General features: G+C 31.3%; 2 protein-coding genes across 7 annotated transcripts in view; one reads left to right on the forward strand and one right to left on the reverse strand.

Moving 5' to 3' along the window:
• The first annotated feature begins 165 nt into the window (after window positions 1–165).
• Window positions 166–14276, forward strand: LOC148612175 (uncharacterized). Of its 3 annotated transcripts, XR_015924344.1 has the most exons (11): window positions 345–513; window positions 1421–1791; window positions 2512–2679; window positions 4316–4488; window positions 5497–5667; window positions 6792–6904; window positions 7802–7859; window positions 8294–8527; window positions 9829–9961; window positions 12001–12260; window positions 12385–14276. XR_015924344.1 is itself a non-coding variant. In XM_088593381.1 (10 exons), the coding sequence occupies exons 2-10, from the start codon at window positions 1433–1435 to the stop codon at window positions 12092–12094; spliced, it is 1503 nt and encodes a 500-aa protein (XP_088449507.1). In that variant the 5' UTR covers window positions 166–319; window positions 1421–1432; the 3' UTR covers window positions 12095–14276. The 3 variants fall into 3 exon arrangements, 2 of the variants coding, with proteins under 2 accessions (XP_088449507.1, XP_088449506.1); XM_088593381.1 differs by lacking the exon at window positions 345–513 and adding an exon at window positions 166–319 and having other exon boundaries at window positions 12001–14276; XM_088593380.1 differs by having other exon boundaries at window positions 12001–14276.
• Window positions 14277–18829: 4553 nt separating this feature from the next.
• LOC148612176 (nuclear receptor subfamily 5 group A member 2-like) overlaps window positions 18830–27943 on the reverse strand; it is a 33346-nt gene continuing 24232 nt past the window's right edge. For all 4 annotated transcript variants that reach the window (XM_088593385.1, XM_088593386.1, XM_088593384.1 and 1 more), the window contains 2 exons: window positions 25826–25979; window positions 18830–25549 (listed from right to left, as the gene is read on the reverse strand). In XM_088593385.1, the coding sequence (XP_088449511.1) occupies window positions 25302–25549; window positions 25826–25979 (402 nt within the window). In that variant the 3' untranslated portion in view covers window positions 18830–25301. The remainder of the gene's footprint in view (window positions 25550–25825; window positions 25980–27943) is intronic.

The following is a 27943-nucleotide window of genomic DNA, read 5'->3' on the forward strand; positions in this document are numbered from 1 at the left end:
ATTGCTGCTCGGGCGTTAAACCCCAACAATCAATCAATCAATCAATCAGCTTAATTATAATCATGCGTGACTAGATTCCATTAAGAGCCTCGTGATCCTAGTCTTTCTTATGCTTTGAACTAAGAAAAGAAATGATAGGATTGAAAGATTGTCAAGCGTAAACAAATAAACGTGGAAGCAGCCACGTGAAGTTCTTAATTTACTCGTTGCGTGTAAATTTTTGATATGCTAATTAAAAAAGGAGTTGATTTTTGAATTGAACCCAAAATACATTAATGCTGCCTTAGGTAAATCCAATATCTATACGAAATAATTACAGGTAATGTTATGGTTGAGTAAGTTTGTTATTGTTTACCTGTCTCTGTTAGTTACGGGTGGTCAGTTGACCTGTTACGACAAATCTTTTGATTAATTTAAGACCAAATTAATACAATTCACACTCACATGATAAGCCAGAACACGTTTAACTGCGTAGAAGAACCAGTTAAAGTAATTGTGGTGAAAGAAGCTGAGGTGAGCGTTTCGATCATTTTCCTTTTCTGCCCCCAGTTTGTTGCCATTGTTGGTAAAAACGTCTTAATACCCTGCAGTTTTTGTTGTGTTAAGATATATTTCAGCTGTAGTCGATTCTTGGCACCAAAACAATATATTAAATCATGCTTTCTATGATTTCATACAGGGATAGTCCAGATGTTGTTGAGGCATTTTGTTAATCAAATGTTTATATTTGGCGTAAGCCTCCAAGACTGATTACTTATTTGATTGCACATGTGACTAAAGATTTTAGAATCATATTATTTCTTGTTGTGCCTTTGCTCCCCTCCCCCTTTTACAGGAGACATTTAGTAAGCATACAATTTGCCCATCGCTCCATTTGTTAGCTCATCAGTCCACAATGTTTTCGTTTTCTAAACAACTTCTTGTCATAACCACTTGACAATATTTTGACAGATGCTTTATTTAGGTATGTGCCTACAATATTATATATAGGTATCAAATATATTCAAAACTAATATAAACTTCCTGTTTGACGACTGTGTTTATATTTTGATTGTATGGGTACTCGGTAGGAGAGTGAGGGTAAGGTTTGTGTACATTTTTTTTTCATGTTTATCTGGTGTTGCCTCTTTTTTCCACTTTGCTGTATTATCTATGTACCTACATTCACATTACTGTATACAATTGATATGTTGATTCCAAGACAATAAGGTTAGAATTTAATTTTTGACAAAACAAGAATATTTAATTGCCCTCAGACATACATCGTGTCAAGAGGACAGGAGGAATTGAAAGTAATATTGGTCAACAACTAATAAAATGTGCATGAATTTGTATTGAGCATAATTTGCCTATAATGTAAATTTGAAAAGGGCATGAAAATCATTTTGAATATTCTCAATGTATGCTTTCTACTGAACAGATAAAAAAAAAGATGGCCACACAGGAAATAGAATTACCAAATGTCCCAGAAACAAAGCCTAAGGAACAACCTCAGGAGCAAATACAAGAGCAGATGCAGGAACAGGAAGTAACAAGTAGCCCTGTTATAGAAATAAATTGTACTGCAAACACTGAAAATGGTGAAGAACCAACAGAAACAGACTCACAAAAGCACACAAATGTTGATTCTACTGAGGCAAATGATCACATAAAAAATGGTGTCACAAATCCAGTATTTATGCAAGAAGATGCAGCTATTGAGGAAACTATACCACCAATTACTTATGTTGACTTTTTACCAACCAAAAGCCAAGAAGAATTTCAAACAGACCCAGTGTATACAAATTTTAGGTAAAGTGTACTGACATTCTTACAATGATTTTTAGATATTGGTCTTATCTATGAAAAACTACTGTAAATTTAGGAATTATTGCGATGTTTTTATTATTTTGAAAAAAAAAACTGACTTGAATTCACAATAATCAAAAGTTACATTATGGAGTTTCAAGTTTCCAATTATTCATCCTGTACAGTACATATGCTACATGTATATGATAAGTACTGTAATTTGAATTAAGATACTAATTTCTCTAATATTTTGCAAAATTGTAGGTATCATATAGGGGGATAAATCATAGAACTTTTATTTTTAGTTTAGATGTTTCATGCTATATATTACTTGGAATTCTTATATACTACTACCAGACAGCCTTTGCCTATATGTTTCTTCTGAAATGCATATATTTATATGTAGAATACTTTGAAATGCATGTGCACAAAACTAATTACAAAATTATCAAATAATACTACAAGTGCATTTTTTTAATCCATCGGCGATAAATTTTGTTGATTTGTTCATTGTAAGAAGCATTTATGTATGTGATAACCTATGATACAGTGCAATGGAGAGGTAAAATGTGCATCTTTTTCTTCTTTAGTATCTGAAAATGTCTGACCAATGACCATTACAACCAGAGATACATCAATACATTTACCAAAACAGGTACATGCATTAGTAAATGGTAGAGTAGGACAAAAAAGTCATAATTTTGTTGCTTTTTTTTTTTAAAGTTCCCTGATAGAACAAGCTAATGAGTGGTTGATGCAGAACAAGGAGTATAGCCTATGGAAGTGTGAAACCATCACATTTAATGTAACTTCCAGCTTTAATACAGAACAAGATGCTGCTGTTTATATGGAATCTGCTTATGGTGTTACTAGATTTGTATCAGGTTTGAGGTATGAAATTGTGAAAGTATTGTTCATGGGGTACCAATTTTTGTTGTTTTGTGGGTAGGCCAAACCACAAAATTTGGTTTTGGTTAAATCGAGCACAAATGCCCAGCTTGCCTGTCTTGTACTGTGGACTACATATATCTCACTGGACAAAATGGAATTCTTATTCTTATTTTTATTAATGCGAGATTTCCTTTCCTCAATTATGGATGAGATAAAACATACAATGCTTGTGACATCATTGTAAAAAAACATACGGTATCTTGTAATTACAAAGGAACTTCTGTATTCAAGGTGTTCTGAATTAGTGCAAGTTAATAACATAATTAATTTTAAAAGTAAGTAAAAGATTCTAATATGACATGCTTCAAAGCTCTTTAGACCACAGCCCTTGTAAAAAAGTGATAAACGCATGACGAAAGTTTCTTGCAATGCATAGGCTGCGTCTATTAAAAAATATGGAGAAACTAGTCCTATTAGAATCGAAATAACAAAAACTCATTTATGCCATTTATGTCGTTATTTAACCCTTCACTATCTCTTAGGGTAAAACAATGCAACATAAATGGCCAGCCCTTAGCGAACCTTGAAACTTGAAATCTTATCCTTGGGTGTCTTAGATCTCTCTGTATTGCATTCTTAGTGTTTTTAGATTCTTTATGTCATAAAAATGTAGGAAGACAGTGCAGTTTGCACAGGAAACTTATACAGCTGTATTTCTACCCGAAATGGAGAAGATGAAAATATAATTGAAAACAGTAGTTCCATCTAATCTTGGTTAGCTCAATCTTCTTTAGGGCATTACAGAAAATGGTTTTATTTAGTAGTGCTAAATGTACATGAAGAAAATTCCTTAGTTTTCTATTAAACACGAAAATCAGACTGTTATAATAATGACTTGGTCAAGTGCTCTGAGGTAATGTTTCATACCCTCACATGTTCATTGACTGTTTGGTCAAGCATTTTTTGTGATGTTAGGTTGAAAACATTGTAAAACCTATTACATATGATCTGTAATACCTATAAATATGTGTAATAAATTTCATCATGGTTAAAAATTAAAGGTTTTGCCTAAAAGTACTGACAGGATCAATTTTTTTTTCATTCTTTGATTTAAGTGATTCATGCCTGAAATTCAGAAATAGAATGTTCCTAAAGTTTGAATGGCCTTAGCTCTAAAATCAAGGAACATTATATACAGTGAAAGTGCTTTTATTCGTGGGTAGCAGTTTTCATGGTTTAGTGAAAAAATATGAGTGTGTTGATGATATTTGAATCAGTTGATTTAAAAAACTCCATCATACAAATTGATTGGGATTTTTTCTTTTTGTTAGGAACCCAATTTTATGTTTACCGAACCCACTAAAGCCATAAAAAATTGATATCCAATGAACAATGATACTTTCACAGTAGGTACAAATGCACTCCAAACTGTAATTGCATCATAGATGGGGTTGGGGTAATTGTAATGGGTAACGGTAATGGGTAATTGTGATGGGTGATGGTAATGGGTAATAGTAATGGGTAATGGTAATTGATCCTAATCCATTACTACATAGTGTGTAATTGTATTGCATCATAGAGTATATGATTTCCGAATAAATCATAATTAAATGTCCATTTTGCAAATTTTTAACAGGTTATGGTTGCTACCACAGATGAACACTTCAATGCCAGTATGTCAGATTGGTTTTACAACTGCTGTGCCAGGGACATCAGAGAATGATGGTCTTGTCAGAGCCTCACCTAATAGTAAAATTCACGATTTGGTTGAGAGCCTTAACAAACAGTTTTTAAGAAAACCTTTGCCAGGTATGTTAACTAGCAGAAAAAATGGCACATACGTTATTTGAATGTCCCAAGCCGGGAACCTGTAGTCCAGTGGTTGTCATTGTTCATTGTTATTGGTTTTACATTTTTTTCTATAGATTAGTTCGATTTTTGTCTTATATTGATAGTTTCACATCATTTATTTTTGGGCCTTTTACAATTTGCTTTATGGTATAGGTTTTGTTGATCATTGAAGACTGTGTGTGGACCTGTAGACATTTTAAAATTTTTTGTTGCTTGGCATTTGATGGATGACTATCTCATTGGCAATCACACCACATCTCTTTTCCTTTATACTGATATACAGAGTAATGGCAGTTTTGAAGTCAAGACAGAAAATATCACTGATGTCCTGATAGCTCAGATAAGGACATTAAAAACTGATGTTATTCTGTTTTTTGGCAAAGTCACAGTTGACTTGACTTAACATTGTCATATTTTTAAGTATCAAGCCAGTATCTTGAGATAGAGAATATCAGGCAGATAGAACAGTTGCTAATAAAAGACTTGATCCTTTAGAAGTTGAATTGATACAAAGTCAACCTGATTTTTCTTTTTTTAAAGTCTGTAATTTGAGGTATAATTATTATGATACGCATTTCCATTTCATCACAAAGGGAGATAACTCAATTTTCCTTATCTTGAACTAGTTTTTCTGCATCCTTTGACACTTCTAAGACAACTGAACTGTCAATTGGCAATATCAGAAGTAAATTTAAAGTAAAAAAAACTTGATGGTAAAATCAGGAATTGAGATAGCAGAATTCTGCTTTGAAGTGGAAGAAAATCTCTCTGTTATATCTGCATGTACATGTATATGACATGAAATTTCAATTCTGGTATACTAATAATTTTTTTAGTATTGTCTTGTTCCTGTTTGTTGCATTATAAAGCTATTAAGTTCTGGGAAATTGTGTTGTTCTTGATATGTCTACAATGTTGTTCTGAAAACAATATATTTTTTATAAAAAATCGAATGTTATTTTGTAGGTGTGATACTCAATATAGAGCAGGTAGAATTCCATGAGAATGAAACATCGGGTTCTCTCTCTATTGATCCTGAGAGGACATTCTGGACAGAAAATGGCTCTGAAAATATCATAAAAGTTTCTGGTCTCAGGATCTTCTTCATAACAGGGAAAGAAGAGTATGCAAAAATTGGTAGGCAATTTTAAAATTAAAAAAAAAATTCTTGGGGTTTAAAATGAGCAAGTTTATGTTTAATCTATTTACAATTGTTCATGTTTTGTGCTATTCTTATAAACACAGCATTTTAGGGAATGATGCATATTCGTCAATAGTTTGGCCATTTTAACTGCTAATTTACATTCTGTTAAGTAGGTATGCATGGAAGACCCAGGCAGTGGATGTAACATGCCAAATTTTGTTTATTATCAATTAGAGATAACAAACTCATGTTTTTTATATAAAATAAATGTTGGTTTGAAATTTACTGAAAATGGTAAAAATGAAGTAAGTAACATAGAAAGCACTAGAAACTTTAAAATAAAGGGAAATAACTCTTCATCTGTTCATAAAGTAGTTGATTTGATAGGGATCTTTAAAATTACATTTGAACCAAAATAAAATAGTGAGATAGAATTTACTCTGTGCCACTCAAATGATCTGTCTGAATTTGAAAGTCTCTTTTTAAGTCTATAAAAAGTCTCAGTAGTAGGTTAGCCACTTTGTTAAAGGACATTGTTTACCAGTTGCTTAATTTTTTCAGTCAAAATATATACTGTTTTATTGTACTGATTTAAGGAGGTAGACTTAGGGTTAGGGAAACAACATTTTTATTCAGCATTTTACATCAATCTCATGTAAGCATCATAGTAACTTGGATTGATTTCATTCTGCTTCAAATGAAAGCTTGAGAGGCTATGGTGAAATCGAATATAATACAAACATATTGCTGATTTCAAGCATTATGCCCCTTTCCCTAGGTCTACCTCCTTGAATGGAGCAAATTGGAACTGTGCATTCATGTTGTTTTGCTGAACTAAAGTCCTCATCTTTGAACTTATTCTGTAATGATGAGAGATAACTATTTATGCCCTTATGCATGTTGGTACAAGGATTTTGGTGCAGCAAAAAGGAACAGATATAGTGAAATGCAACAATAATACAAAATAGTAAATACTTACAGAGATCACCAGAAGGTCTTCAATAAGTGTAAACACACCTTCAAGTTAGCACTGAAAGGCCTGACAACAAAAGTAAAAAAAATCCATGGTAACAGAACGATGAAACTTTTTTGAATCTGAATATTTATACCCACATAGGTTACCATGATGAACAGCCAGACATTATCAACACTACATTTGTAACTGCTGTACGATTTGGGCCATTCAGAAACGCTGTTAAGAGAATGGGACACTGGTTAAAATCACAAAAGGTTAGTATTCCTAATGCTGTGCTGTGGTTATAGCACACTAGATTAACATTGAATTTGAATTCAGCATCACAAAGGGGAACCAAGTTTCTAGCGGAAATCAAAAGAATGTAATCCTGGGACAAAGACCAGACATGGAAAACAGACAAACACAACAAAGAACATAAATAAAATAATACATACAAAGTAACAAAAGTAAATGTGCAAAGGATAAAACCTAGCAGCTGTCAAAGTTTACAGGGACTAACATAAAACTCTGGGCTTTTTTTTCAACTTTATTTAAAACCAGCTTTTTAATGTCAATGAGGCAGATTTGAGATATGTCTGAGTAAATAACCAAAATATGATCACAAGTGCCAAAGAACACCTAGATTTAATGGGTGTGAGGAACTTGTCCACACAAGTTAAATCTTCAAATGTTCTTGACATGAGTAATTATCTTTTGCTTATTTACAATAATAAATAATAACCAATCGATTATCATATTTATTATATAGATTTTCTCAATAATTTATTGCTGTTTCAACATTAATTTTTAATTTTGTAGTCAACATATTGATATACTTGTATTGACTTTTTGACCGGGAAAAATCTGAGAGTTAAATCAGAGAATTTCTTTCTTACTCTGAATTATTAAAATGTTTTACACAGGGAATATTCAATAAATCACTGCTATCTATAAAAAAAATGATACATAAAATACATGCATGTATTACCATCATAATTTAGATACTATTAACATACTAATTTTTGTGGTGTACAAAATGTATTAGTTTTCATTATTTTCATGGTGGTCAGATAATGGGGAAAAATAGTACTCACAAAATTGCTTTTAAATACGTTCACTTGACGGAATCCATGAAAATGAATACCTATTGAGATATTTTTGTATATTTGCAGGGAATAAGAGTTGTACATTTACAAAGTATAAATACAGTGGTTGGTTTTGGGAGAGAAGGTAAGAATGGTTGTTTAAAATCTGTAGAATTTCACAAAAAATAATTATAATAGGTCATTTCTGTGATGCATTACTATTTTAGATCTGTCTTGCAGCTTACATCATCATGTGACAACAAATTAGGCAACTACAATATTTTTCTAGATCACGAATCAAAGAGGGGTTAATGTACCATCATACAGGGTACTGTATTGTACAAAGCATTTCATATATCAGTTTAAATGCCACTACTTTTTATTTTTGTGTTAAACCTGCATTCAAGAATAAAGGGACTTGTTTGTAGATATTAGGGAAAATAAATTACATGCCAAAATTGTTGGTTTACTGTCTACTGTTGTTTTTCTTTTTTGGTCGTTATGACCATGCAGGAAGTGATTTATCAGATTCTCCTTTGTTACTTACCTCTTATCTAAATATAACTTATTTTATTCCAGCCAATGCTAAGTTGGATGCCAATCAGTGCTACTATGTAGAACGATGTGGAATAGAAACAAGATACGCAAAGGTTTTACGAGCATTTTTTGTTCATCAGAAATCTGAAGGAAAACCTTATCAATCTATCAACCTTAGTACTAGACTATTTACTCCTGTACAGACAGAGTGGACCAAGCATTTTGAAAGTGTTTCTAAAACTTTTCAGAGAACAATAAAATGGCTAGCACATACACGTAAGTAAAATTTTTGCATTGAATGATATGATTTTAGGCTTAATCTATGAGGGATGGAGCAATTTGTATTTATAAGAATGACTGTTGATGGTACAATGCAATGTTTCTAAAACTTTCAAATTACGTACATCATTTTTGACAGAATGATTATGAGCCTTCCATGTCCAGACTCCTTACAAAGTCTGCCCCAATAAGTTCCTTGACATGCTGCACATGTCCAGTATTTGAGATGTTCCGACAAGGCTATGTATAGAGAATATTGAAACATTCACTGAGATTTTAGACATGATTTGTTTGCTACATAATACCTTTTATATAATTGCTTAAAACAAAGATACTTTAAATACTATAAACGTATTAATTTTCGTGATTGCTAATTATTCCTGATTAAGTGAATATATTCGCATGTATCATTTTTCGTGGTATCAAAAAATTATAAGCATTATATAGTGTTAAAAATCAATTTGGTGGGTACTATTTTCTGCACTTTTCTGTCCATCCCAAATATAGCGAAAATTAGTACACCACAAAAGTTTATATTTTTACAGTACTAGTAAGCAAATTTCAGTGTTTGAATTATTATCTGTAAACACAATTCCACTTTACTCATGTTATGATTTGGCCTATTTCATTTTTTTTGGGGTACTCGTGCCAACATTTAAGAACCATTCTGTGTAAGAATCAGGTAATGGGTGGCATATCATTTCCCCAATTTAGTCATTTTTGAGTAAAACTTATTCAGTAATCTAGAAAACAACTAAAAAGCTATTTAAGTTTATCCTGAAGCGTTTGTGATGTAGATATTTTTTGACTGTTCATATAGGGAAAAACTGCGGTGAATTTTCCTGCCATTTTTTCTTAGTCCATTTCAAGTAAACTTGTCGAATCAACATCTTAAGAAGGCAAACTTTAGATACACTCTTATTGCTATTTCTGAGGGTCATGAGGTTAAAATACTTGGATAATGCAATAAAATCTTTGTGGTCCTTTTCTTTATGTGCCACACCTTTGACACATTTTGCGTGATTCTTAGACAGAGAAGTACTTTAAGTCTTCTAAACATAACAAATAGGGGTATATAATGTAATGGTGTTCCAATGAACTGTAAGGACTATTGTCTGCAACTACTTATTTAGAATCCATATATACTCAACAACAAGTGACAGAAGAGCATAGCACTATTTTGTGCTGCTCCAGTTGGTGTGAGTTTGGCAAAGAAAATAAAAGTTACATCCATAACAATTTAAGTGAATAAACATAAGAAAAAAACAAATATTCATATTTGGTGGGTTATATTTCAGGAGTACCACCATTTTCAGTAGAAACAGTCCAGTATCAAGTAACATTTGGAGGAGAAACTGTTGGTCCCCTCGAGGATAAGGTGGATAAAAATGTAAGACGTTCAAATGGCAGACACCAGTTATCAACATTTAGGTGAGTTTGTATTAAAATGCATATTAGTAATTCATAAAAATCTTATACCATTTAGAGAAGATAATGGATTTTATCCAAAAGTTGTGGAAGGAGTTGGTCCAGTAAGGACAAAATTTGGCCCTAAAATCAAAGTCTACCTGAAGAAAATTTAATGACGTTTCTCCAACTCCTTAATGTGTTTTATAGTTGATTCGATTGGTTTATTGTAATCATTTGAACATTTACAGTCATATATGGCCTTCAAACTTGGCTGAAATTGGGAATTTGTGCAGTTTTTTGCTTCATTAACAATGGCTGCATGCATGTTCATTCTCATGCTTCATATATTTTGTATAAATTTGTCAGTTACAACTCATGTGAGAATATCTTGAGTGAACAAATTTGTGGCCACTTCTGATCCACTCAAAAATCATCTTAAAAATTGCAGAAATATTAAAAGTGTAAGATATTTGTAAAAGTTACATAAATGCATACTGGTATTTCTGGAGAAGGTCATAAATCTCATCAAAACCAGCTTGTATTCAGTGTTTGCAACTATTTTACTATACTACTACATGTACTACCTAGAAATCAGCTTTAATCAAATTTTTGATAAAGCACAAATGATGTGGTCAAAAAGGGCTCCTTACTCAACTATCTCCTGTAGCATTAGTGAATGAGAACATTTTTATTAATTTTCACAATAGTAGTAGCTCTTACATATTTCTACCTTCCTCTATAGAGCCTGAGGCCACAAGATCTCTTAATGACAGAGCCTGTTCATTACCCCATGAAAAATATGCTACCTTCAGCTCTTCCATTAACTTCCAGGTTGCATTAATCTTTCTGTGAATTAAGGTTGCCATTTTCATTTCTTTCTAAGCACATGACCAAACTATGGCCATTTCAGCATTCTGTCTTAATATCTGCAGCCAGTTTCATACTTGTTATCTCTTTCACATTAGGGAGAGGCTCCCATAAAATCAATGAAATATTTAATATCTCCCACATAAAAATGTAAGATTTGTGGAGAGTTTTTGGTTAAAATTACCATAAATTTTGCAAAAGAATAATCAAGGGAACCAAGGTTATAGTAGTTATCAAAAGAATGTAATCTAGGGACAAAGACCAGACATGGAAAACAGACATACACAACAAAGAACATGAAGTAACTAAAACCATACATACAAAGTAACAAAAGCAGGTGAGCAACTCAGACTCCACTAAAAACTGGGGGCATGGACCAGGTGCACCAGTAGGGTAAGCGTCCTCTGCTTTTCTAGAAACACCTGCCGAGTTGCTCATAAAAAGTTAAGTCCTTGTTCAACGAAAGAGGAAAGGAAAACTATGACACGTTGAACAAATCAGTTTTCATGGTGCAGATGGATACACAGTAATGATCCACAAGTTCATGATGGCGACCATAAAACTTCTGTAGTGATGACTTCAATCTTGTAGCAACATAAGCCTGTTCCAGAATCCTATTTGTTAGAATTCTAGCGTGATACAAAAAGTCTGCATAGTTTCGGCAAGCTCTGGCATAAAGTACGAGTTGTGATATGAACACTCCATATGCAGGTGCTGAAGGAATGTTGCCACAGATGAAAGGAAAATTAACAATTCTGAATGAAAAGTTATTATGTTTGTCATGAAGTTTGGTCAATGGTCAAAATACTAAATAATTGTATTGTTAGATAAAAAATTTACTTTTACATAAAAGTCTCCCATATGAAACATTGTTGATGGGGCAAAATCTCCCACATGAGACATGGTCACTGCAGTGTTAGAAACTAAATTTTTTGTCAACATAGACCCATTATAATTTTACAGTACTGTACATTTTAAAGCAACTTGAGTCAATCTCATTATAGACCTACTTAATTCTACAATGACTCGGTCTGTAGGTCAGTGGGGCAGAATCTGCCACATGTTAACAGGTATGACAGTTTTCTAATGAAGGTCAATGTAAGACTCAAAAAGAACATAGAAATAAAAGAATGAATGAAAAATTAAAATATCTCTAATTGAGAAATATATTTGCTATCTGATTTGATTTTCAGATTTTACTTTGCAAGTGAGTTTACAGAGCCCCCGGTAGAAGTAGCACCACCAGAGGTTGACACATACGCAGGATGGGGATGCGTGGTACAGTAATATTTCTGCTGAAAACAAAAGTTTGGAAAACAGGGTACCAGACAATCCAACAGAAGACCCAGAGGAATGCCATGGATTGTGATTGATATTACAGTCTGCAGTTGTTTCCAAGTTGAGAATCTCTGGAGTGTTGATTGACACAAATTTAAATAATGCAATGGTAGAAGTAAGAAATTTTTGTGCACTTATTTTGTCGTTTTAAACCAAAATGTGGTATAAATTTTTAGCAATATTGTGAAAAATCTTGCTTAGATGATACATAAATTCCAAAATATTGCAATCCAACCAAGTTGAGAATCTGTTTTGTATTGTTTTACTTTAATATCTTAAATGCAATATTTTCAAATGAAGAAACTATTGTATGCTTATTTGTCTATTTGAAACAAAATTGTGATTTTAAATTTGAGCAATATTTAAAGACTCCTGCATAGGTGATGTTAAAAATTCCAAATACCGTAAACGTATCAATTTTTTGCTTTTTTTAGGGTGAACTTATATTAAGCATGAAAAATTGTTCCCATGAATTTGATTTTTTACGTCTATGTAACACTAATCATTTGTTTAAACTGTGAAAATTGATACACATGAATATGGTCACGGTACAGAATGTGCGAAAATTAGCAACGGCAAAAATTCATATGTTTACAGTAAGTGTTTTTACTATTGCAATTACGATCCTTTTATTACAATAATTAAAATGTTGCAATAATTTTCATAAACAATATGTCATGTTCTCAAGATGTGTGTATGTATAAAGGGTATTGACAATGAGAAGTTGAAAACGCAATATTAGCTTAAATTTTCATATCATTTGTAAATTTTCTTTTTTTTTGTTTTACATGTGTCGTGATCTCTTCAGTGTGATGTTTGTTTTTGTTAATTTACCATGGAAACATCTTGTTACTATGGAAATATATTTTGTTATTGATACAGGTATCTGTTTTCAAATCTCAAATATTTTGTCATAAATTCCTCATTATTGCTGTTAGAATGAAAATGCATTTTCCTGTGTTCAAGTCCATAATGTTTAGATTTCATATGCATCCCATGTGAAGACATATTCAGCAGTAAGAAGGCAGTTGGATCCATTTCTTATGGAGAAATTATCATCCAAGCAAAAAACAGGAATAAAATAAAAGAAATCGAAACTTGTTTAACAAAACCTCCTCAACAACAATTTTGCATTGATTTATATCTATTTCCAATTGTTTATGAGGATAATTAGAACAAACAGTTTATTTTTCAAGACTTTTTTTTTTTTTTTTTGAAAAATTGCTGAAAAAAATTGTGTGATTCTATTTGTTTCCATACATACCCCCCTTTCTTGTAAGACATGCATCAGGAAAAAATGTCTCTTTGCAAATTTATCTTTTTCTAAGTCTACGCCTTGTCCCATAAAGAACTGGCTTCATTTAGCTCACACATTACATTGAAAATCTGGTGGGGTCTATTTACTGACACATACTGGCAAACAAATAAAATGTTTCGGTTGTTAAAAGTATCACTTTTAGTGCTGAAAGTGGACACCTGCTCCAGTTGGGGATGTGTGATGCAAAGGAACATTGTATTATACATGTATGTAGGTGTTTGAATTAACAGTTTGAAATCACATGTTTTTACCAGTATATGCATGTACTTGTACTGGACTTGTACACCAGTATACAATTTAAAAAGAAAAATCTTTGATTATTTCCTTTTTTTAAGTAGGGTGTCATTCATCATTAACTATTTTCTTTTGTTTTTGTCTTTAATTTTGAATATTTATCTAAACAATGGAAAAATTAAAATTGGAATTATTCTTGACAAAAATGAGGAAACAAAACTCCCCATATGGGATTAGTCATGCCCTCTTGTCAAGGAGTTAGGTGGGTTATATAAGAAGACCAGAAAAATATTACTAACCTCCTTAGTCATGATGGTAGGGTTTGGTTTCATAAATCTTTTATTTTACTAGTTTTATTAAATCCAAAATAATTCGAGATTTGATTAAAATCTTGTTATTTATAATATTTTGTGCAAAAACCGTCCAACAGTCGTAATCTGTGTTCACAAGTGATATATTTTGTTTTATCATTTATTGATATTTAGATTTTTTTTTTGTAATATTTTATTTATTTTGATAGTTCATTTATTGTTGGTATTTATGCTTTGTTCACAATATTAAATATTTAATCCATGGAAACATTTATTTTTCAATCATTGCCTGAAGCTGTTTAAATCGAATAGTAAATTTAGTAGGTATGAAAATTAGGGGGACTTCCTTACTCTAATTTTTTATTTTGTACGGAGGAATTGTTATTAATATCTCAGAAATTAAGAAACAAAGTGCGTATCAAACAAAACAGGAACAGATTTGGTGGAATTTAGATGGGGTTTGTGTGTCCCATCCTTAATAATTGACAAAGTATGGTTTGTAGGAGTATAAAAACAAGGAAAAGCAATGCATCAATTGATTTTATTAACACAGTGGATTTAGCAAAAGATGTTTTAATCACAAATCTTTTCATTTAGTTGAGCAAATAATCAAGAATTGTTTTTAAAAATGTTTGCCTCTCTGAGTATGGCATCTTCTTCCTCCACTAAATTTAAACTTGGATCTGCTCCTGAGATTTTACAAACCTAAAGGAGAAATTTTAAAAAAGAACACAAAAAAGTTGGCAAGCAACCTGTATTCTGCCAAGACATGATTAGCTTTTTCTAGATACAACATGTTCTACCAAATTCCATGGATCCTGCTGTGACATAGTGTCAAAAAGAAGTAAGATTGAAAAAGAATAGCCCTGATATACACAGAGTGAGACTTACTAAATGACAGGATATTATCAGTGGCCACTCACCCAAAACTTACAAAGAAATGGTGCAGAAGCATAACTCATGACACCCCAAAAATTATGAAACAGAAAAGACTAAAAACAAAAGAGGAACAAAACGGAAAACAGATGACACTAACCCTGCCAGTGCACCTGGTCCATGCTCCCAGTCTTTAGTGGAGTCAGAGTTGCTCATTTACTTTTGTTACTTTGTATGTATTACTTTGGTTATTTTATGTTCTTTGTTGTGAGTGTCTGTTTTTTAAGTCTGGTCTTTGTCCTTGGATTACAATCTTTTGATTTCAGCTAAAATCTTGGTTCTCTTGATAACTGTTCCACAGTTGTTCTATTAGAGATCTCAAACCTAATCCAATGACTAAAACAAGGACACACACTGAAAAAACACTGCAGCATAGAATGCACACTTAGATTTACCTTAATAAATATGCAAACAGTTTTGGGGTATATAGGAATCCCCATCTGGTCATTCCCTGTTCATTATCTTATAAGAGCAACTCTATTTAAACTGCTCAATGGAATGTGATGAAACTTAGATAAGGAAGTTTGTTATCACATATGTATGTGTATAATGAAGCAAGATTATTTGAGATGATATAACTTAATTACAACTAAACAATTCTTTAGATTTGTTTTTATCCATATTAGTCAGGTTTTTTTCTTATTTTGTGTATTTCAAGTGACAAACATTTGTCCAAGATTTAAACCTCAGAATTTTTAGGTTTTTTTTTTTCAAATAATCCTTAATTGATAGTTTTGTTAGGAAGAAAAACCCATTCTTCACTAAAATAAAAGCAATTTGATTTGGCAAAATGCCAATATTTGAGGGGGTGATAAGCATGAATATCAAGTAGTATTATCTTTGATGCACACTCACACAGTGAAAGTGGTAGGCTACAATTCCCAGTATCTTAAGGAACAATTTAGGGACCTACTATTTGATTATTTAGGGAGGGGGGGGGGTCAAAAATGAAAAAAAAAGGCAGGATTGAAATTTTTAAGAAATAACAAGAGCCTGAATCGGTCACCTGGTTAAATTTTTGCCTTTTAAGGGCAATAACTCTCACAAGGAGTTGTCAGACAATGTTGACTCCATTTGATTCATTGGACACATTTGTAAGCCTTATAATAAGGATCATTTCAGCAATTGAAAGCTATTGGCTAAACCTAACAGATTTGGAGATGTATGCAAAAATCCAAAAAGGGCAATAACAACATGGGTCAACAAATTTTCACCAAAATTTGACCACTGATATATCTCTTCATGCTGAATAATTTTACCCCAAAGTCAGATTTTGGTTAAATCTATTTAGAGATATATGCAAAAATATGCTGTCTAACCCCAATGTTCAATTTTCAGTAGCAGCAGCCATGCTTCATAACAGATCAAAAATCCAAACAGTCATTTTGTTAAGGATGCCCTTTAAAACAAAAATACAAACTTTCATTGAATTCTGTAAAGCAGTTTCTGAGGAGAAGATTTTTTAAAATAATAACATCAAAAACAGCAAAAAACGTCCAAAAAGGGCAATAACTCCAACATAGGTCAACAGATTTTTACCTAATTTTGACCACAGATAGATCTCATCATGCTGAACACTTTTATCCCAGTCAGAATTTGGCTAAGCCTAATTGTTTTGGAGATAAATACGAAAAACTACTGTCTGACCCCTATGTTCTATTTTTAGTAACGTCGGCCATGTTTTTCAACGGATCAAAAAATTCTCACATCAGTTCTATGCATGATACCCCAAGAAACATTCATACCAAGTTTGGGTCCAATTGGTCAGGTGGTGTCAGAGGAGAAGATTTTTGAAAGAAATGACATTCAAAATAGCAAAAAAAACGTCGAAAAAGGGCAATAACTCCAACATGGCTTAATATATCAAAATGAAAATTTGACCACAGATAGATCTTATCATGCTGAATACTTTTCTCCCATGTCAGAATTTAGCTAAACATAACAGTTTAGGAGATAAATGTGAAAAACTACTGTCTGACCCCTATGTTCTATTTTTAGTAATGGCGAACATGTTTTTCGACAGATCAAAAATCTGTACATCAGTTCTATGCACAATACCCCAAGGAACATTCAAAGTAAGTTTGGTTCCAACTGGTCAAGTGGTGTCAGAGGAGAAGAGTTTTGAAATAAATAACATTAAAAGTAGCAAAAAACGTTGAAAAAGAGCAATAACTCAAACATGGCGAAATAGATTAAAATGAAAATTTTTGACCGCAGATAGATCTCATCATATGCGAAAAAATACTGTCTGACCAATGCGTTCTATTTTTAGTAATGGCGGCCATGTTTTTCAATGGATAAAAAATCCCCACATCAGTTCTATGCAGGATACCCTAAGGAACATTCATACCAAGTTTGGATCAAATTGGTCGAGTAGTTTCAGAGGAGAAGAGTTTTGAAAAATTGTTAATGATGATGACACCAAGTGATGGCAATAGCTCACATGGCCTTCAGCCAGGCGAGCTAAAAAGGGAAGACAGGCCATAAAAAAACATAAAGGCAGGATCTATTATTGTCCATATATTTTTTGTTTGTATTAAAAAAAAAATAAACAGTGCTTTGAGCTGATTAGAAGAAAAAAAAGGCAGGACCTATATTTTCTATATTTTCCCAAAATAAAAAGGCAGGATAGAAAATCTGATCTTACCACTCCCATAAATTGAAATGGTTGCTCCAGATCTGCACAAATATATAAAAAAAAAATAATTGTTAACATAGAGCTAAAACCCACCAAACAAACCATGCTTTTTTGGTCTACATATACCAAATTTTTACAGTCCTTTTTTATTCTGATCTGTATTTTTGAGAAAACCACTTTTTCATCTCGCACTAAAATCAAACCAAATCAAGAACAATAACTCTTGCAAGGTACCAAATTCATACACAATTTATATAATTTTTTATCTCAAATGTGTAACAACTGAATCACAAACTAAGGCTGTTTATATGGTTGATAACTATTTCTGCAATAGGAATAAAAGTGAATTTGATGTTTTTTTTGACATGCAGGAATTGCTTCCTGTCTGATGTTTGTAAAGATAGCTTATTAAAAGACCATTCATGGATTGAGCTAAGCCTAACTCCCTATCAACAGATGAAGGTACCAGTAAAATAATTGTTCCATTTCTGTTCCTTGAATATGAATGCCATACACCATCTTTATTGATATTTTTTCATTGAATGGTTACATCAAATGTTTCTTAAAACGTTATTTTTTTAAGTCAAGGATGGACCCACTAGAGTGGGGGAGAGCTGCTTATCAATGAGAAAATTGAGTATTTTTTTGTTTCAATGTGTGCATTAAAATGTTTTTATCAAGAATTTTTTTTTGGGTACCCATGGTGGGTCCCTGTGGATCCAACACTGTAATCTAATGACAGTATTTTTATATGTTTTAAAATCTTCTTTTAGAGAATCCTTCATGGTGCAAATCGTGAGCATTTAAATTATTCATGTACATATTTGAAGATATTTACATATGAAAAGAAAATGATTTACCATCCTGCATTATAGGCCTGCTATTTTCTAAATGGCTTCCAGCATATTGGACTTTTTCTGATTGACCGATTAAATTAAGATGTCATATCATTCACCAAAAAAAAAAAAAGAATTAAGCAGGTAGACCTAGGGTAAGGGACACTACTCTAACAAATCATTGGAACGTTTATATTCAGTATTTTACATCAATCTTATTGAAGCATCAAAGCGATTTGGACTGATTTCATTCTGTTTCAAATGAAAGCTTGATACGCTTTATTGAAATTGAATATGATACAAACATATCAATGATTTCAAGAGTTATGTCCCTTACCCTAGGTCTACCTCCTTATGTTATTAAACAGAGAGTGGTATACCATATTACGATCATTATATGAAACGAAAGAGGAAGATTTTGACCTTTATTATTAGATTTTTCCAGAAATTTTCTGGATTAACAAGTCTAACAAGAGAAGTATTTACATATCATAAATGCTTAATCATTAGTACACTATATGCTGTTGGGACAATCTATAAATAGAATCAATCTATTAATAGAATGCTCTATGTCCCATTACAAGTTAATGTGTATATTGCAATGACATTGTATGAAATTTGAATTACATATACAATTTTTCCTATAAAAATAAAATGAAATTTTAAAATGTGAGTAATATAATTTTGTTTTTCTCTTTGAAATAATGATTTAGAAATTTACAATTGCAATAAGGAATGACAATATGAAGTTAGTAGCAAATATTTGCCCAAATAATGAACTGGTCTTAAAAAAAAATGAAGGTATTTTCAGAGTTACACAACATCTTCTAATTGAGGTATATGTTTTTTAAAAAAAAGAAAACAGTCACCCAGCAAAAAAAAAATCATTTTAAATTAATTTTTGTTCATACATGTGCCTTTTGTGGCATAATTTTGAGAATTGAAGCTTCTGCTTTTCTACATACATAGTAAAGCATTCAAGATTTGCCAAAAACAAATTCTGTTATTGATGATATAGACAATAAACCACATTAAGTGATCATTTCACAAATGTGATGATTTGCATGTTCATGTATTACATTCACATCTAAATCATTTATCTCAATTACATGGCACAAGTTAGTATATACATGTCTCTTTTTTTAAATCATACAACATCTGCATATAATATAATTTATAAATTCTTTCTAGATCTATAGATTGAGGGAAGAAACATGTTTATTCTGTTATAATACACAGCTCTTTCAACATCCTGAAGATACATGAAAACCACACCTAAAATACATATATTCAAAAACAGAGTCAATATCACATATAAAGAAATGCTCCAGGCTTTCAGGTGCAATATAAAAATGTACATGAATAAATAGCAGTTCATATGCTAATCACATAACTAGCGCTAAAATAAAATTTAATGCTTTTTGTATGTCTGTGACAAATGCTGATGATCTGAGAAAAAGGACCAATATGATTGAAAACAAATCAAGTGCACCCTTTTTAACTACCAGGTAAAGCAGTTACTGAACTTGAACCTGTCATGCAGCTTTGGTCACATACTGCCTAAAGCCTAAAAGAGACTTATGGAAATTCAACAAATATACACCAAAAGTTCCACAATCATTTCAACCTATAAACATGTGTAAAGGAAAGCTATACTCCAAGACATTAGAAAACAAAAAAAAATGCATATAAAGATTGACTGCAATTTTTTTTACAAACAAAAAAGGATTTGAAGAACTCCAAAACTGAAAATTTTTTTTTATAAAAAAAGATATTTCATCAATTCTTCTATTTTAATTCAATCAAATTTTTGAAGATCAGTTCATAAATTTTGCATTGTGTATTTTTCGTACGTATTTAACATGTTTAACATAAACAACCAGTATCGCCTACTTAAAAACACATCATTTGTTTGCTTAATGCAATCAATCTTTGAAGATTACCTGGTAGACAAAGTCAGGCAATATGACTTTAATTTTTTGGATTCGATTACAAACTTCATTGTATATATATTTTAATTTTTAATGTCATATACAATGATGAACATAGATTTTATAGCTAAAATAAAGGAAAATGGGTTAAATTCATATAACTTAATGTATCTGGGAAATGATGTTGATTTGAAAATTTCTAGAAAAAAACACTAAAGCCAGAATTGCAATTTTTTTCAGTCAAAGGATAAAGTCAAAATAAGAAGAAATATTTCTACCAAAACCATAATCCAAAGAACTTAAAGTCAAATTTACACGATCTACATCAACATATAAAGTACAAATGAAACAAAGTCACTGCTTCACATATTTTTAAAGTTATGAGATCACATTTGATAAAATAAATAAACAGTTAGCACTTCTGGTTATAAATTAAAACACTTACTATACAAAGCAATGTACAAATTAAATATTTAAAGTCAGCACAAATAATGTTAAATATCCTTTCTAATTAAAAATAAATTAAAATGGTACCTTAATGAGCTACCACTGTGAACTATTTGGATTCAAGGGAGATAATTCCTATTACAAAGAACCTCTTCTCTGGGCACCTTGCATATTTGGATAGAGATATATGTCTTTAACAGAAAAATCTAATATAATGCAATAGTATTTTTTCTAAAAGGTATTTAAGAGAAATTAAGAAAATTAAAAAAAAAAATTAAAAAGGGAAGATAATTGTCTTTTGTATGGGAAATTTCAGATTTCTCCTTTTTTTTTGGTTGCAAAAACCAAAGTAATCTGGTTTATTCCCATAAATTCAATATGAAATCACTTAGATCTCCAAACCAAACAAAGATATAGTCTCATTCACATTGAAATTTCATTTTTTTTTTATATCAGACTAATATTATGGAAGGGGGGGTAAGAAATTTATAGAAAACAAATATTAGGTATGATCTACCATAATGGTCTATATCTGTTAAAATAATAAATATCTGAAAAATTTAACAATTTCAAGATTTTCAACTTTTGTTAAAATCATGCCCTAAAAAGTTAAAAAACGGTGCCACAGAAAATTGATAAATTAATTAAAGTAAGAGTGAAATAATTAAAATAGTCTCATAAAAGGGGAGATAAACACAAAATATATAATTTCCAATAAGTCATAGTGAAATACAATCATGATTAAATCTTAGTACATATTTAACAAATCTTAATTAGCTCTATAGAGAATCTAAAAACTATGTAAAAATCTCTAATAAAAGGATTATGAAAAGCACTTTCTACATTTAAAAGCACTGGAGATAAAAATCTAGTTCCATATACATAACAATAATTAACAACAAGACCATATTTAAAATAATGTTTGTTTCCCCTTACCTGATCCTACCTCCTGGCTTGGGGTAGGTAGGCATGGTAAATATCCCCTCTCCCAAAGTTCTCAAATTCTGTAAAATTATATTTAAAGAAGTGAAAAATGTAGCCTTAAAAATATAAAAAAATCTTGTCAGAATGGCAATAAATAGGGTAAGGGGAAACAGACTTTATTTTAATTTTGGCCTAATATGAAGCACTTCAATATCACCAGAGAGGTTTAACTCTCTGATTGTCCAAGAAGGTTATGTTCAAATTTCACCTAAATTTCATCAGTACTTTAACACTGGACAGGACAAAAATAAAAAAAAAAAGATCAACAGGTATCCAGTCAACTGGTTCCCTGCATATCTTCTTTGACCTTGTTACCAGTAAGTGACAGGTGAAAAACGAACAAACCTGAAGCAATTAGAAAACTGCTGCCCTATATATATATAAACAAATTTAGAGTTTTCTGAGTACATTGTTAAAATGTGAGAGTAGTACTGTTTGGAATGAGTGACTAAACAATAATTGTAAACGAAATGAATTCCCCCAAAAATATTTATCTGGGTTACCTATTTCTGTTACAGCACATATAATGATAATGTTATGGGAATGTAGCTGGTCTTCCCATGAATAAAAGGCAATTACTTAATGAATTGCCGGAGGTACTTAACTTGACATTTGAGATGACAGTTTTATCATTCTATGGGTATCTGAGTCTAAGTCAGATAAAAAATTAAAATATCTAATCTAAATTGTCCGGTTAACTACCTCAGGAAGTTTCTGAGTTAATTGTCATTATATAAAAGGAAGGTCTACTCTATCCCCTGAACATACACATTTTATATGCTATAAAGATAAACATACAACTAATCTCCATAGCAGACATATCCATGATTATCCCTATTCATATGTATAATTTTTTCATCATATTGTAGGATTAGTCTCTTAATCACCCCAAGCCTAATGCTTAGATATAAAGGGAAATATTACACTTACTGTGAAAGTATTGTTTGTCAAAGAACAAATTTTTGTGGGTTTGATAAACCTGGAAATCTGGTTCCCAACAAGGAGGAAATGTCCCATTCATTATATGATATAGTTGTCAAATCCACACATTTAAGAATTTAACTGATAATTTTTCCCTCAACCATGAAATTTGGTACCCACGAATAAAAGTACTTTTACAGTATTGAGAAGAGGAAATGTTTCATTTTGGGCTGTATCTAAATATGATTTCTAAGCAGGAAATTAACCATGATCTCATATTCCTTTGCGGGGAAAAATTAAAATTAAACAGAAACCAAGAAGTACACATATCACCCCTAAAATTGGTTTGTGTCTAGACAAATTGATTTTTTTCCTCTTGAAATAAAAAATATTAACAAACAAATAAGAAAATGTGAAATCTAAACATATGCCAGATAAACATATCTGTAACAGAAAAAATACTTGAGCAATTACACAAAAAAAACAACAAAAAAACAAAACAAGTTATCTAACAAAGTGTTGCTGTAACAAGAGTCTCTTTGATCAAACCAGGCGGCATGAAAATGAAAGTAAACTGAAAAACCAGGTGGCATGAAAATGAAAGTAAACTGAAAATCGTGAGTTTTGGTTAAGAACTGAACGATAAAGTACGGTATGTCTTCAATTATGCATAATTTGTAACAGGTCATATTCAGTTAGTCTATATACGATCAAAATTTTAAAGATCCAAAGTTCAACAGATGAAGATTTGCACGACCACTTCCTAAATTAGTCTATATGCACTCAAAATTTCGGAGATCCAAAAGATAAAGATTAAAATGACCATTTCCTCAATTACGTAATTTCCAATCCATGTGTACATGTTTTTTTTCCCAAATCTTTTGCTAGTGCTTCAAACAATCATGTTATCAATACTTTTTTTTTACTATGCCTAACTTACAACTGAACATAGCATCACTAAACTATTTCCTGAGAGAAAGAAATTTGCATAACACCGTCATCCCTTAAATGAGTTTATTTTGTTTTGCAAAGTTACAAAATCACAAGAAAAGTTTCTGAGAAACCCAAGACATTGAAGAACAAATGATACTCAAGAATCTAATTTTTTAATTAGCTAATACAGAATTCAATTTTGAAAAAAAAGTATGTCTATAAAATTTTGTACAGGCCTAGCCCCACATGAGGTTTATTTCTGTCAAAACTATTAAAATAAAGGTGTTTTAAAAAAACGGGCCCAACATTCCTAATGCTGTCCCAGTGTATTTTCCACCAAAGCTTTTGATTCTCAAAGTGAACCAGTCTATTAGGCATGTTAAAGAAAACTCCTTAAATTTTTCAGGCCTCATTAGATTTTTTAAATTACAAAAAAGGCCTTAACATGTAAATGTTAAATAACATTTTGAAATCAAGTTTAATGATAAAATGGTTGTATATTGACATTAAGACAGGTCAGGGCTAACAAGGTCATGAAAATATATTCGATCTTGTGTAGCCTCTAGACAAGCCTACTGTCAAAACCTGAGCTTAATTTTCACAGTACAAATGTACTAATATAAAATATGTAAATTACCTGAAATCTGACCAAACCAAACCCTTAATAAGCTTGTAAAGCTCAAATAATGCTGTTTTAGTCCAGGTTAACTAATAAGATATTGTGTGACATCTTTAAAAACAGAAAGATTACAGTATAGAATAATATTATAGGTAGTACATGCACATTCAATTTTTTTTGCCAATTAGAGAAGCAAGAATCAAAATCTGATCTCAGCTTTCCAGTTTCAAGGGCATGAATTAACCATTTTTTAACAAAGTAACAGAGAGGGATGATTTTATTAATTAAAAATCTGAATGCACATTTAGCCTGCATCCTGGACCAGTTAGAGGAAATAGCTTAAAATCCTCTTTCTCGCTGTTATGCAGGTAAAAAAGTCTGGTTTGAAAACTTGTTATACAATACACTACAAACTAAAAGTTTGATTTGAACAGTTTCTATATAAATAAAAAAAAATACTTGTAGCACTTAAATGTATAATCATATACCATAAACACATGTAGTAAGTGACAACTCCATTTATTAAAGGGAAATGCCAACCCAAGATTCTTTTCAAAAATTAGAAATTTAAAAATTTAGTACTGTCAAATAATTTGTAATTTCAATAGCTGGTTAGATTAATTTTAGTGTATTGATAAAAAAACTTTACATTAAGAAACAAAAGTAACATATATAAAGTCTTAGCCTCAAAATATAAGGGTATCTTTCCGAAAAAATAATATTCTACATTCCAGTAAATGAAAAAAAGATAAAAAAAAGTTTTGAAATCACTAACTTAAATGAAATATTGCAAACAGAAAAAACTGTTGAGTTAAAATGGTGAATGATCAGAATAAAATATTGAAATATCTGATCAGATATCAAAATCCAAACTTTGGCTGAATTCCCTACTAACAAAATGTTGTAACAACAACGTAAGTCTTTCATCATGCTTCAGAATAAACTGGAGTTTGATATATAAGGTACATGTAGGATTTTCGACTGAAATGTACATGTAGGAGGGATTCTGTTGCTATGGCACTAATTTTATCTCCATAGAAACCATCAATCATTTCTTCTTAGAATGCAGCATTTCAATCAGTAATGTCTGATCGGGTATTTCATTGTTTAAATGTTTGTAATAGAAAAACTCTTCAGCCCTAATACTTATAACTCTAACTTCTGGTAGTCGTAGTAAAACTTGACCAAATTTGTCTTTTAAACTTGGGTAAAAATTTATACAGTATTCCATAAGTGCTGCATTTATACTTTCTTGGCATTGTTCTACATGTTGACGATTCTCCAGACCGGGTACATCTAAAATCGAAATATTTTAATTGTAAAGTGAACATTTACCACAAATATATAGATATTTAAACTGTTGAGCAAAGTTTCTGTTAAAATATTAATTTCCATAGATTCTGTCAAGAGAACATCTTCGCGGGTATCAATTTTTGCAGTTTTAAAAAATGATTAGTCTTATACAGTGTTAAAAATCAATTTTGTAGTTTATTAATCTCTTGCACTTTTATTTCAACAGCAAGATTGACTATTGATCTTCCCTTTTAAAAGGTACCAAATAAGAAAACAAACCTGGGTTCAGAAGAATTAAATATTTCAAACACAGATATTCGTTGACATCTATTTTCATTTCTCTCATCTTTCGAACCATGTCACGAATACGGTCTTTACAGTCAGATAATCCAAGTTTATCCAAACATTCCAAGTTTAAATTCTGACCATTACTCTGAAAGAAACGAAAAAGTAAAATGTATTGTCATGTTTATATTTTGTTCACTTGTTAATGCAAATTTTGGCCAGTCATTTGTGTTGAGATCATCTTGAGAAGCCTGAACCAAGTCAAGATCATTGCAGTGGTATCCAACTTTCCAGTTTTTACCCTGATGTTGCCATTTGTTATAAAGACATTCTATTTTACTGTTCATTTTGACTACTGCCTAGATTTTATCAGTTTAATAATTTTGTTACTTATCCTTCATCAATGTCTTTATTGACAACAACAATGACTACAACATCATACCATTCTACATGTATGAAATTTTTTTTTCAATTGTGATAAATATAAGTGTCAGAAAACATCTGCTCAAAGACATATAATACAGCAGTCTCTCTTTTTAATTGTTTGGAGTTCCATAACTCTAAAATGGAAATAGAAAATGATGAAAACTAAAAATAGCATCCTCCCATGATAGTAAACATTGTACTATTGGTCAAAATCAATCAAATCTTTTGTGAGTTTTACATGTATCAAGTGTGGACAGGTGGAAAGCCATATACATGTACCATGATAAATCTCACATTACAGGCATACATAAAATGACAAAACTCCTGCCAAGAAAGCAGCACAGAACTTAGTAATATGTACCACAATTGGCATCAGTAAAATAGAAAATTATATTCAGAAATGTAGTACATGTAATAAAAAATAAGCGTCATGCATTAAATTAGTGTGTACACTGTACTTCTGAAGAATATACATGTATGTGTGGTCATGATGGTACTAAATTTTGAAAACTTGTTTCAGGACATTTGAACTTGAAGGATTTCTTATGAGTACTCTCAGTTAACATTTACTACGGTACTGAAATCTTGTCTTTAATCTTCAACACAACAATTTAGTTATCACAGAAATTTCTACCAACATTTTTGTCCCTGCACAGTTTAGCAGTGAACTTAACAACAACAGAACAAAAATGGGCCATTTTTAAATAGTAACACACTAAACAAGAAAACAAGACAAAAATAACTCCATACTGTATTTCTACTTTTAGAAAGTTTGAATTTTGTAATTAGTTTGCATCCTGTTTCTACTTTAAGAAAGTTTTGGTATCAAAATTGTTAGAAACTTTTGTTAACATTTGTAATTGAAAGCCCAGTATGTTGTTAACTGCTAAACAAATTTCCTTGAAAGATGATAACAATGACGAGTAATTTCATAGCAACAGTTTGTTATAAAATTAACACCTAATTTGTTTTATCTTCAACATAGCAGTTTGGGGGGAAAACATCTGTAAATTAACAGTGACTTAAATAAAAGGTCAAAAACGTTTATACATGTATCATATATGATTTTAAAAGATTAACAAAGCAGAAAATGTCAAAATCTGAAGTAAATATATGGTGAAAAAAAATATCATAAACAGGAATTGAAAGAGCAGAAGAAAATCATGTCTTTCACATGTAAATGTATTTGGCATGAAATTTCATCTCTGATATTTGTTATAAATTTTTTAGTATTGCCTAGCTTCTGTTTGTTGCCTTGTGAAGCCATTATATTGACTTAGTCACCTTGTAACTTAAGGCATAAGTTGGCATTTTCTGTACTCTCCAAGTCAAATGATATAATGTCACTGACTGAACATAACTTTTTATTGTGAATTAACAAACCTTATTTTCAGGCTGCCAGGATGGCACCTACTTCAAATCCAAATCATCATTTTCTGTCTAAAAAAACATTACAGTCATGCAATCCTGTCTTAGCAACAGTTACCTGTATTAAGCAATAACCTGCCTTTAAAAAACTATGACTGAAATGTCCCTACATTGTATGTAGTGCATTCTATGTAAAATTAATCTATATATAAAAACCACCTGCCTTATGTGACCATGATTTAGCTCTTCCCTTGGTAGGTCATTTGAACCAGATTTAACTGTATTGATTAAAAATTGTTGCAGCACAGAAACAATAAC

The sequence above is a fragment of the Perna viridis genome, chromosome 7 (genome assembly GCF_037379345.1).
Source record: "Perna viridis isolate PV_CMFRI_1.1 ecotype Kerala chromosome 7, ASM3737934v1, whole genome shotgun sequence".
NCBI classification, from domain to species: domain Eukaryota; kingdom Metazoa; phylum Mollusca; class Bivalvia; order Mytilida; family Mytilidae; genus Perna; species Perna viridis.

Coding starts and splice junctions, on each gene's coding strand:
- LOC148612175 (XM_088593380.1), top strand. CDS start 445: ATGATAAGCCAGAACACGTTTAACTGCGTAGAAGAACCAGTTAAAGTA. Junction 514..1,420: donor TTGTGGTGAAAGAAGCTGAG/GTGAGCGTTTCG, acceptor TCTACTGAACAG/ATAAAAAAAAAGATGGCCAC. Junction 5,668..6,791: donor AGAAGAGTATGCAAAAATTG/GTAGGCAATTTT, acceptor ATACCCACATAG/GTTACCATGATGAACAGCCA.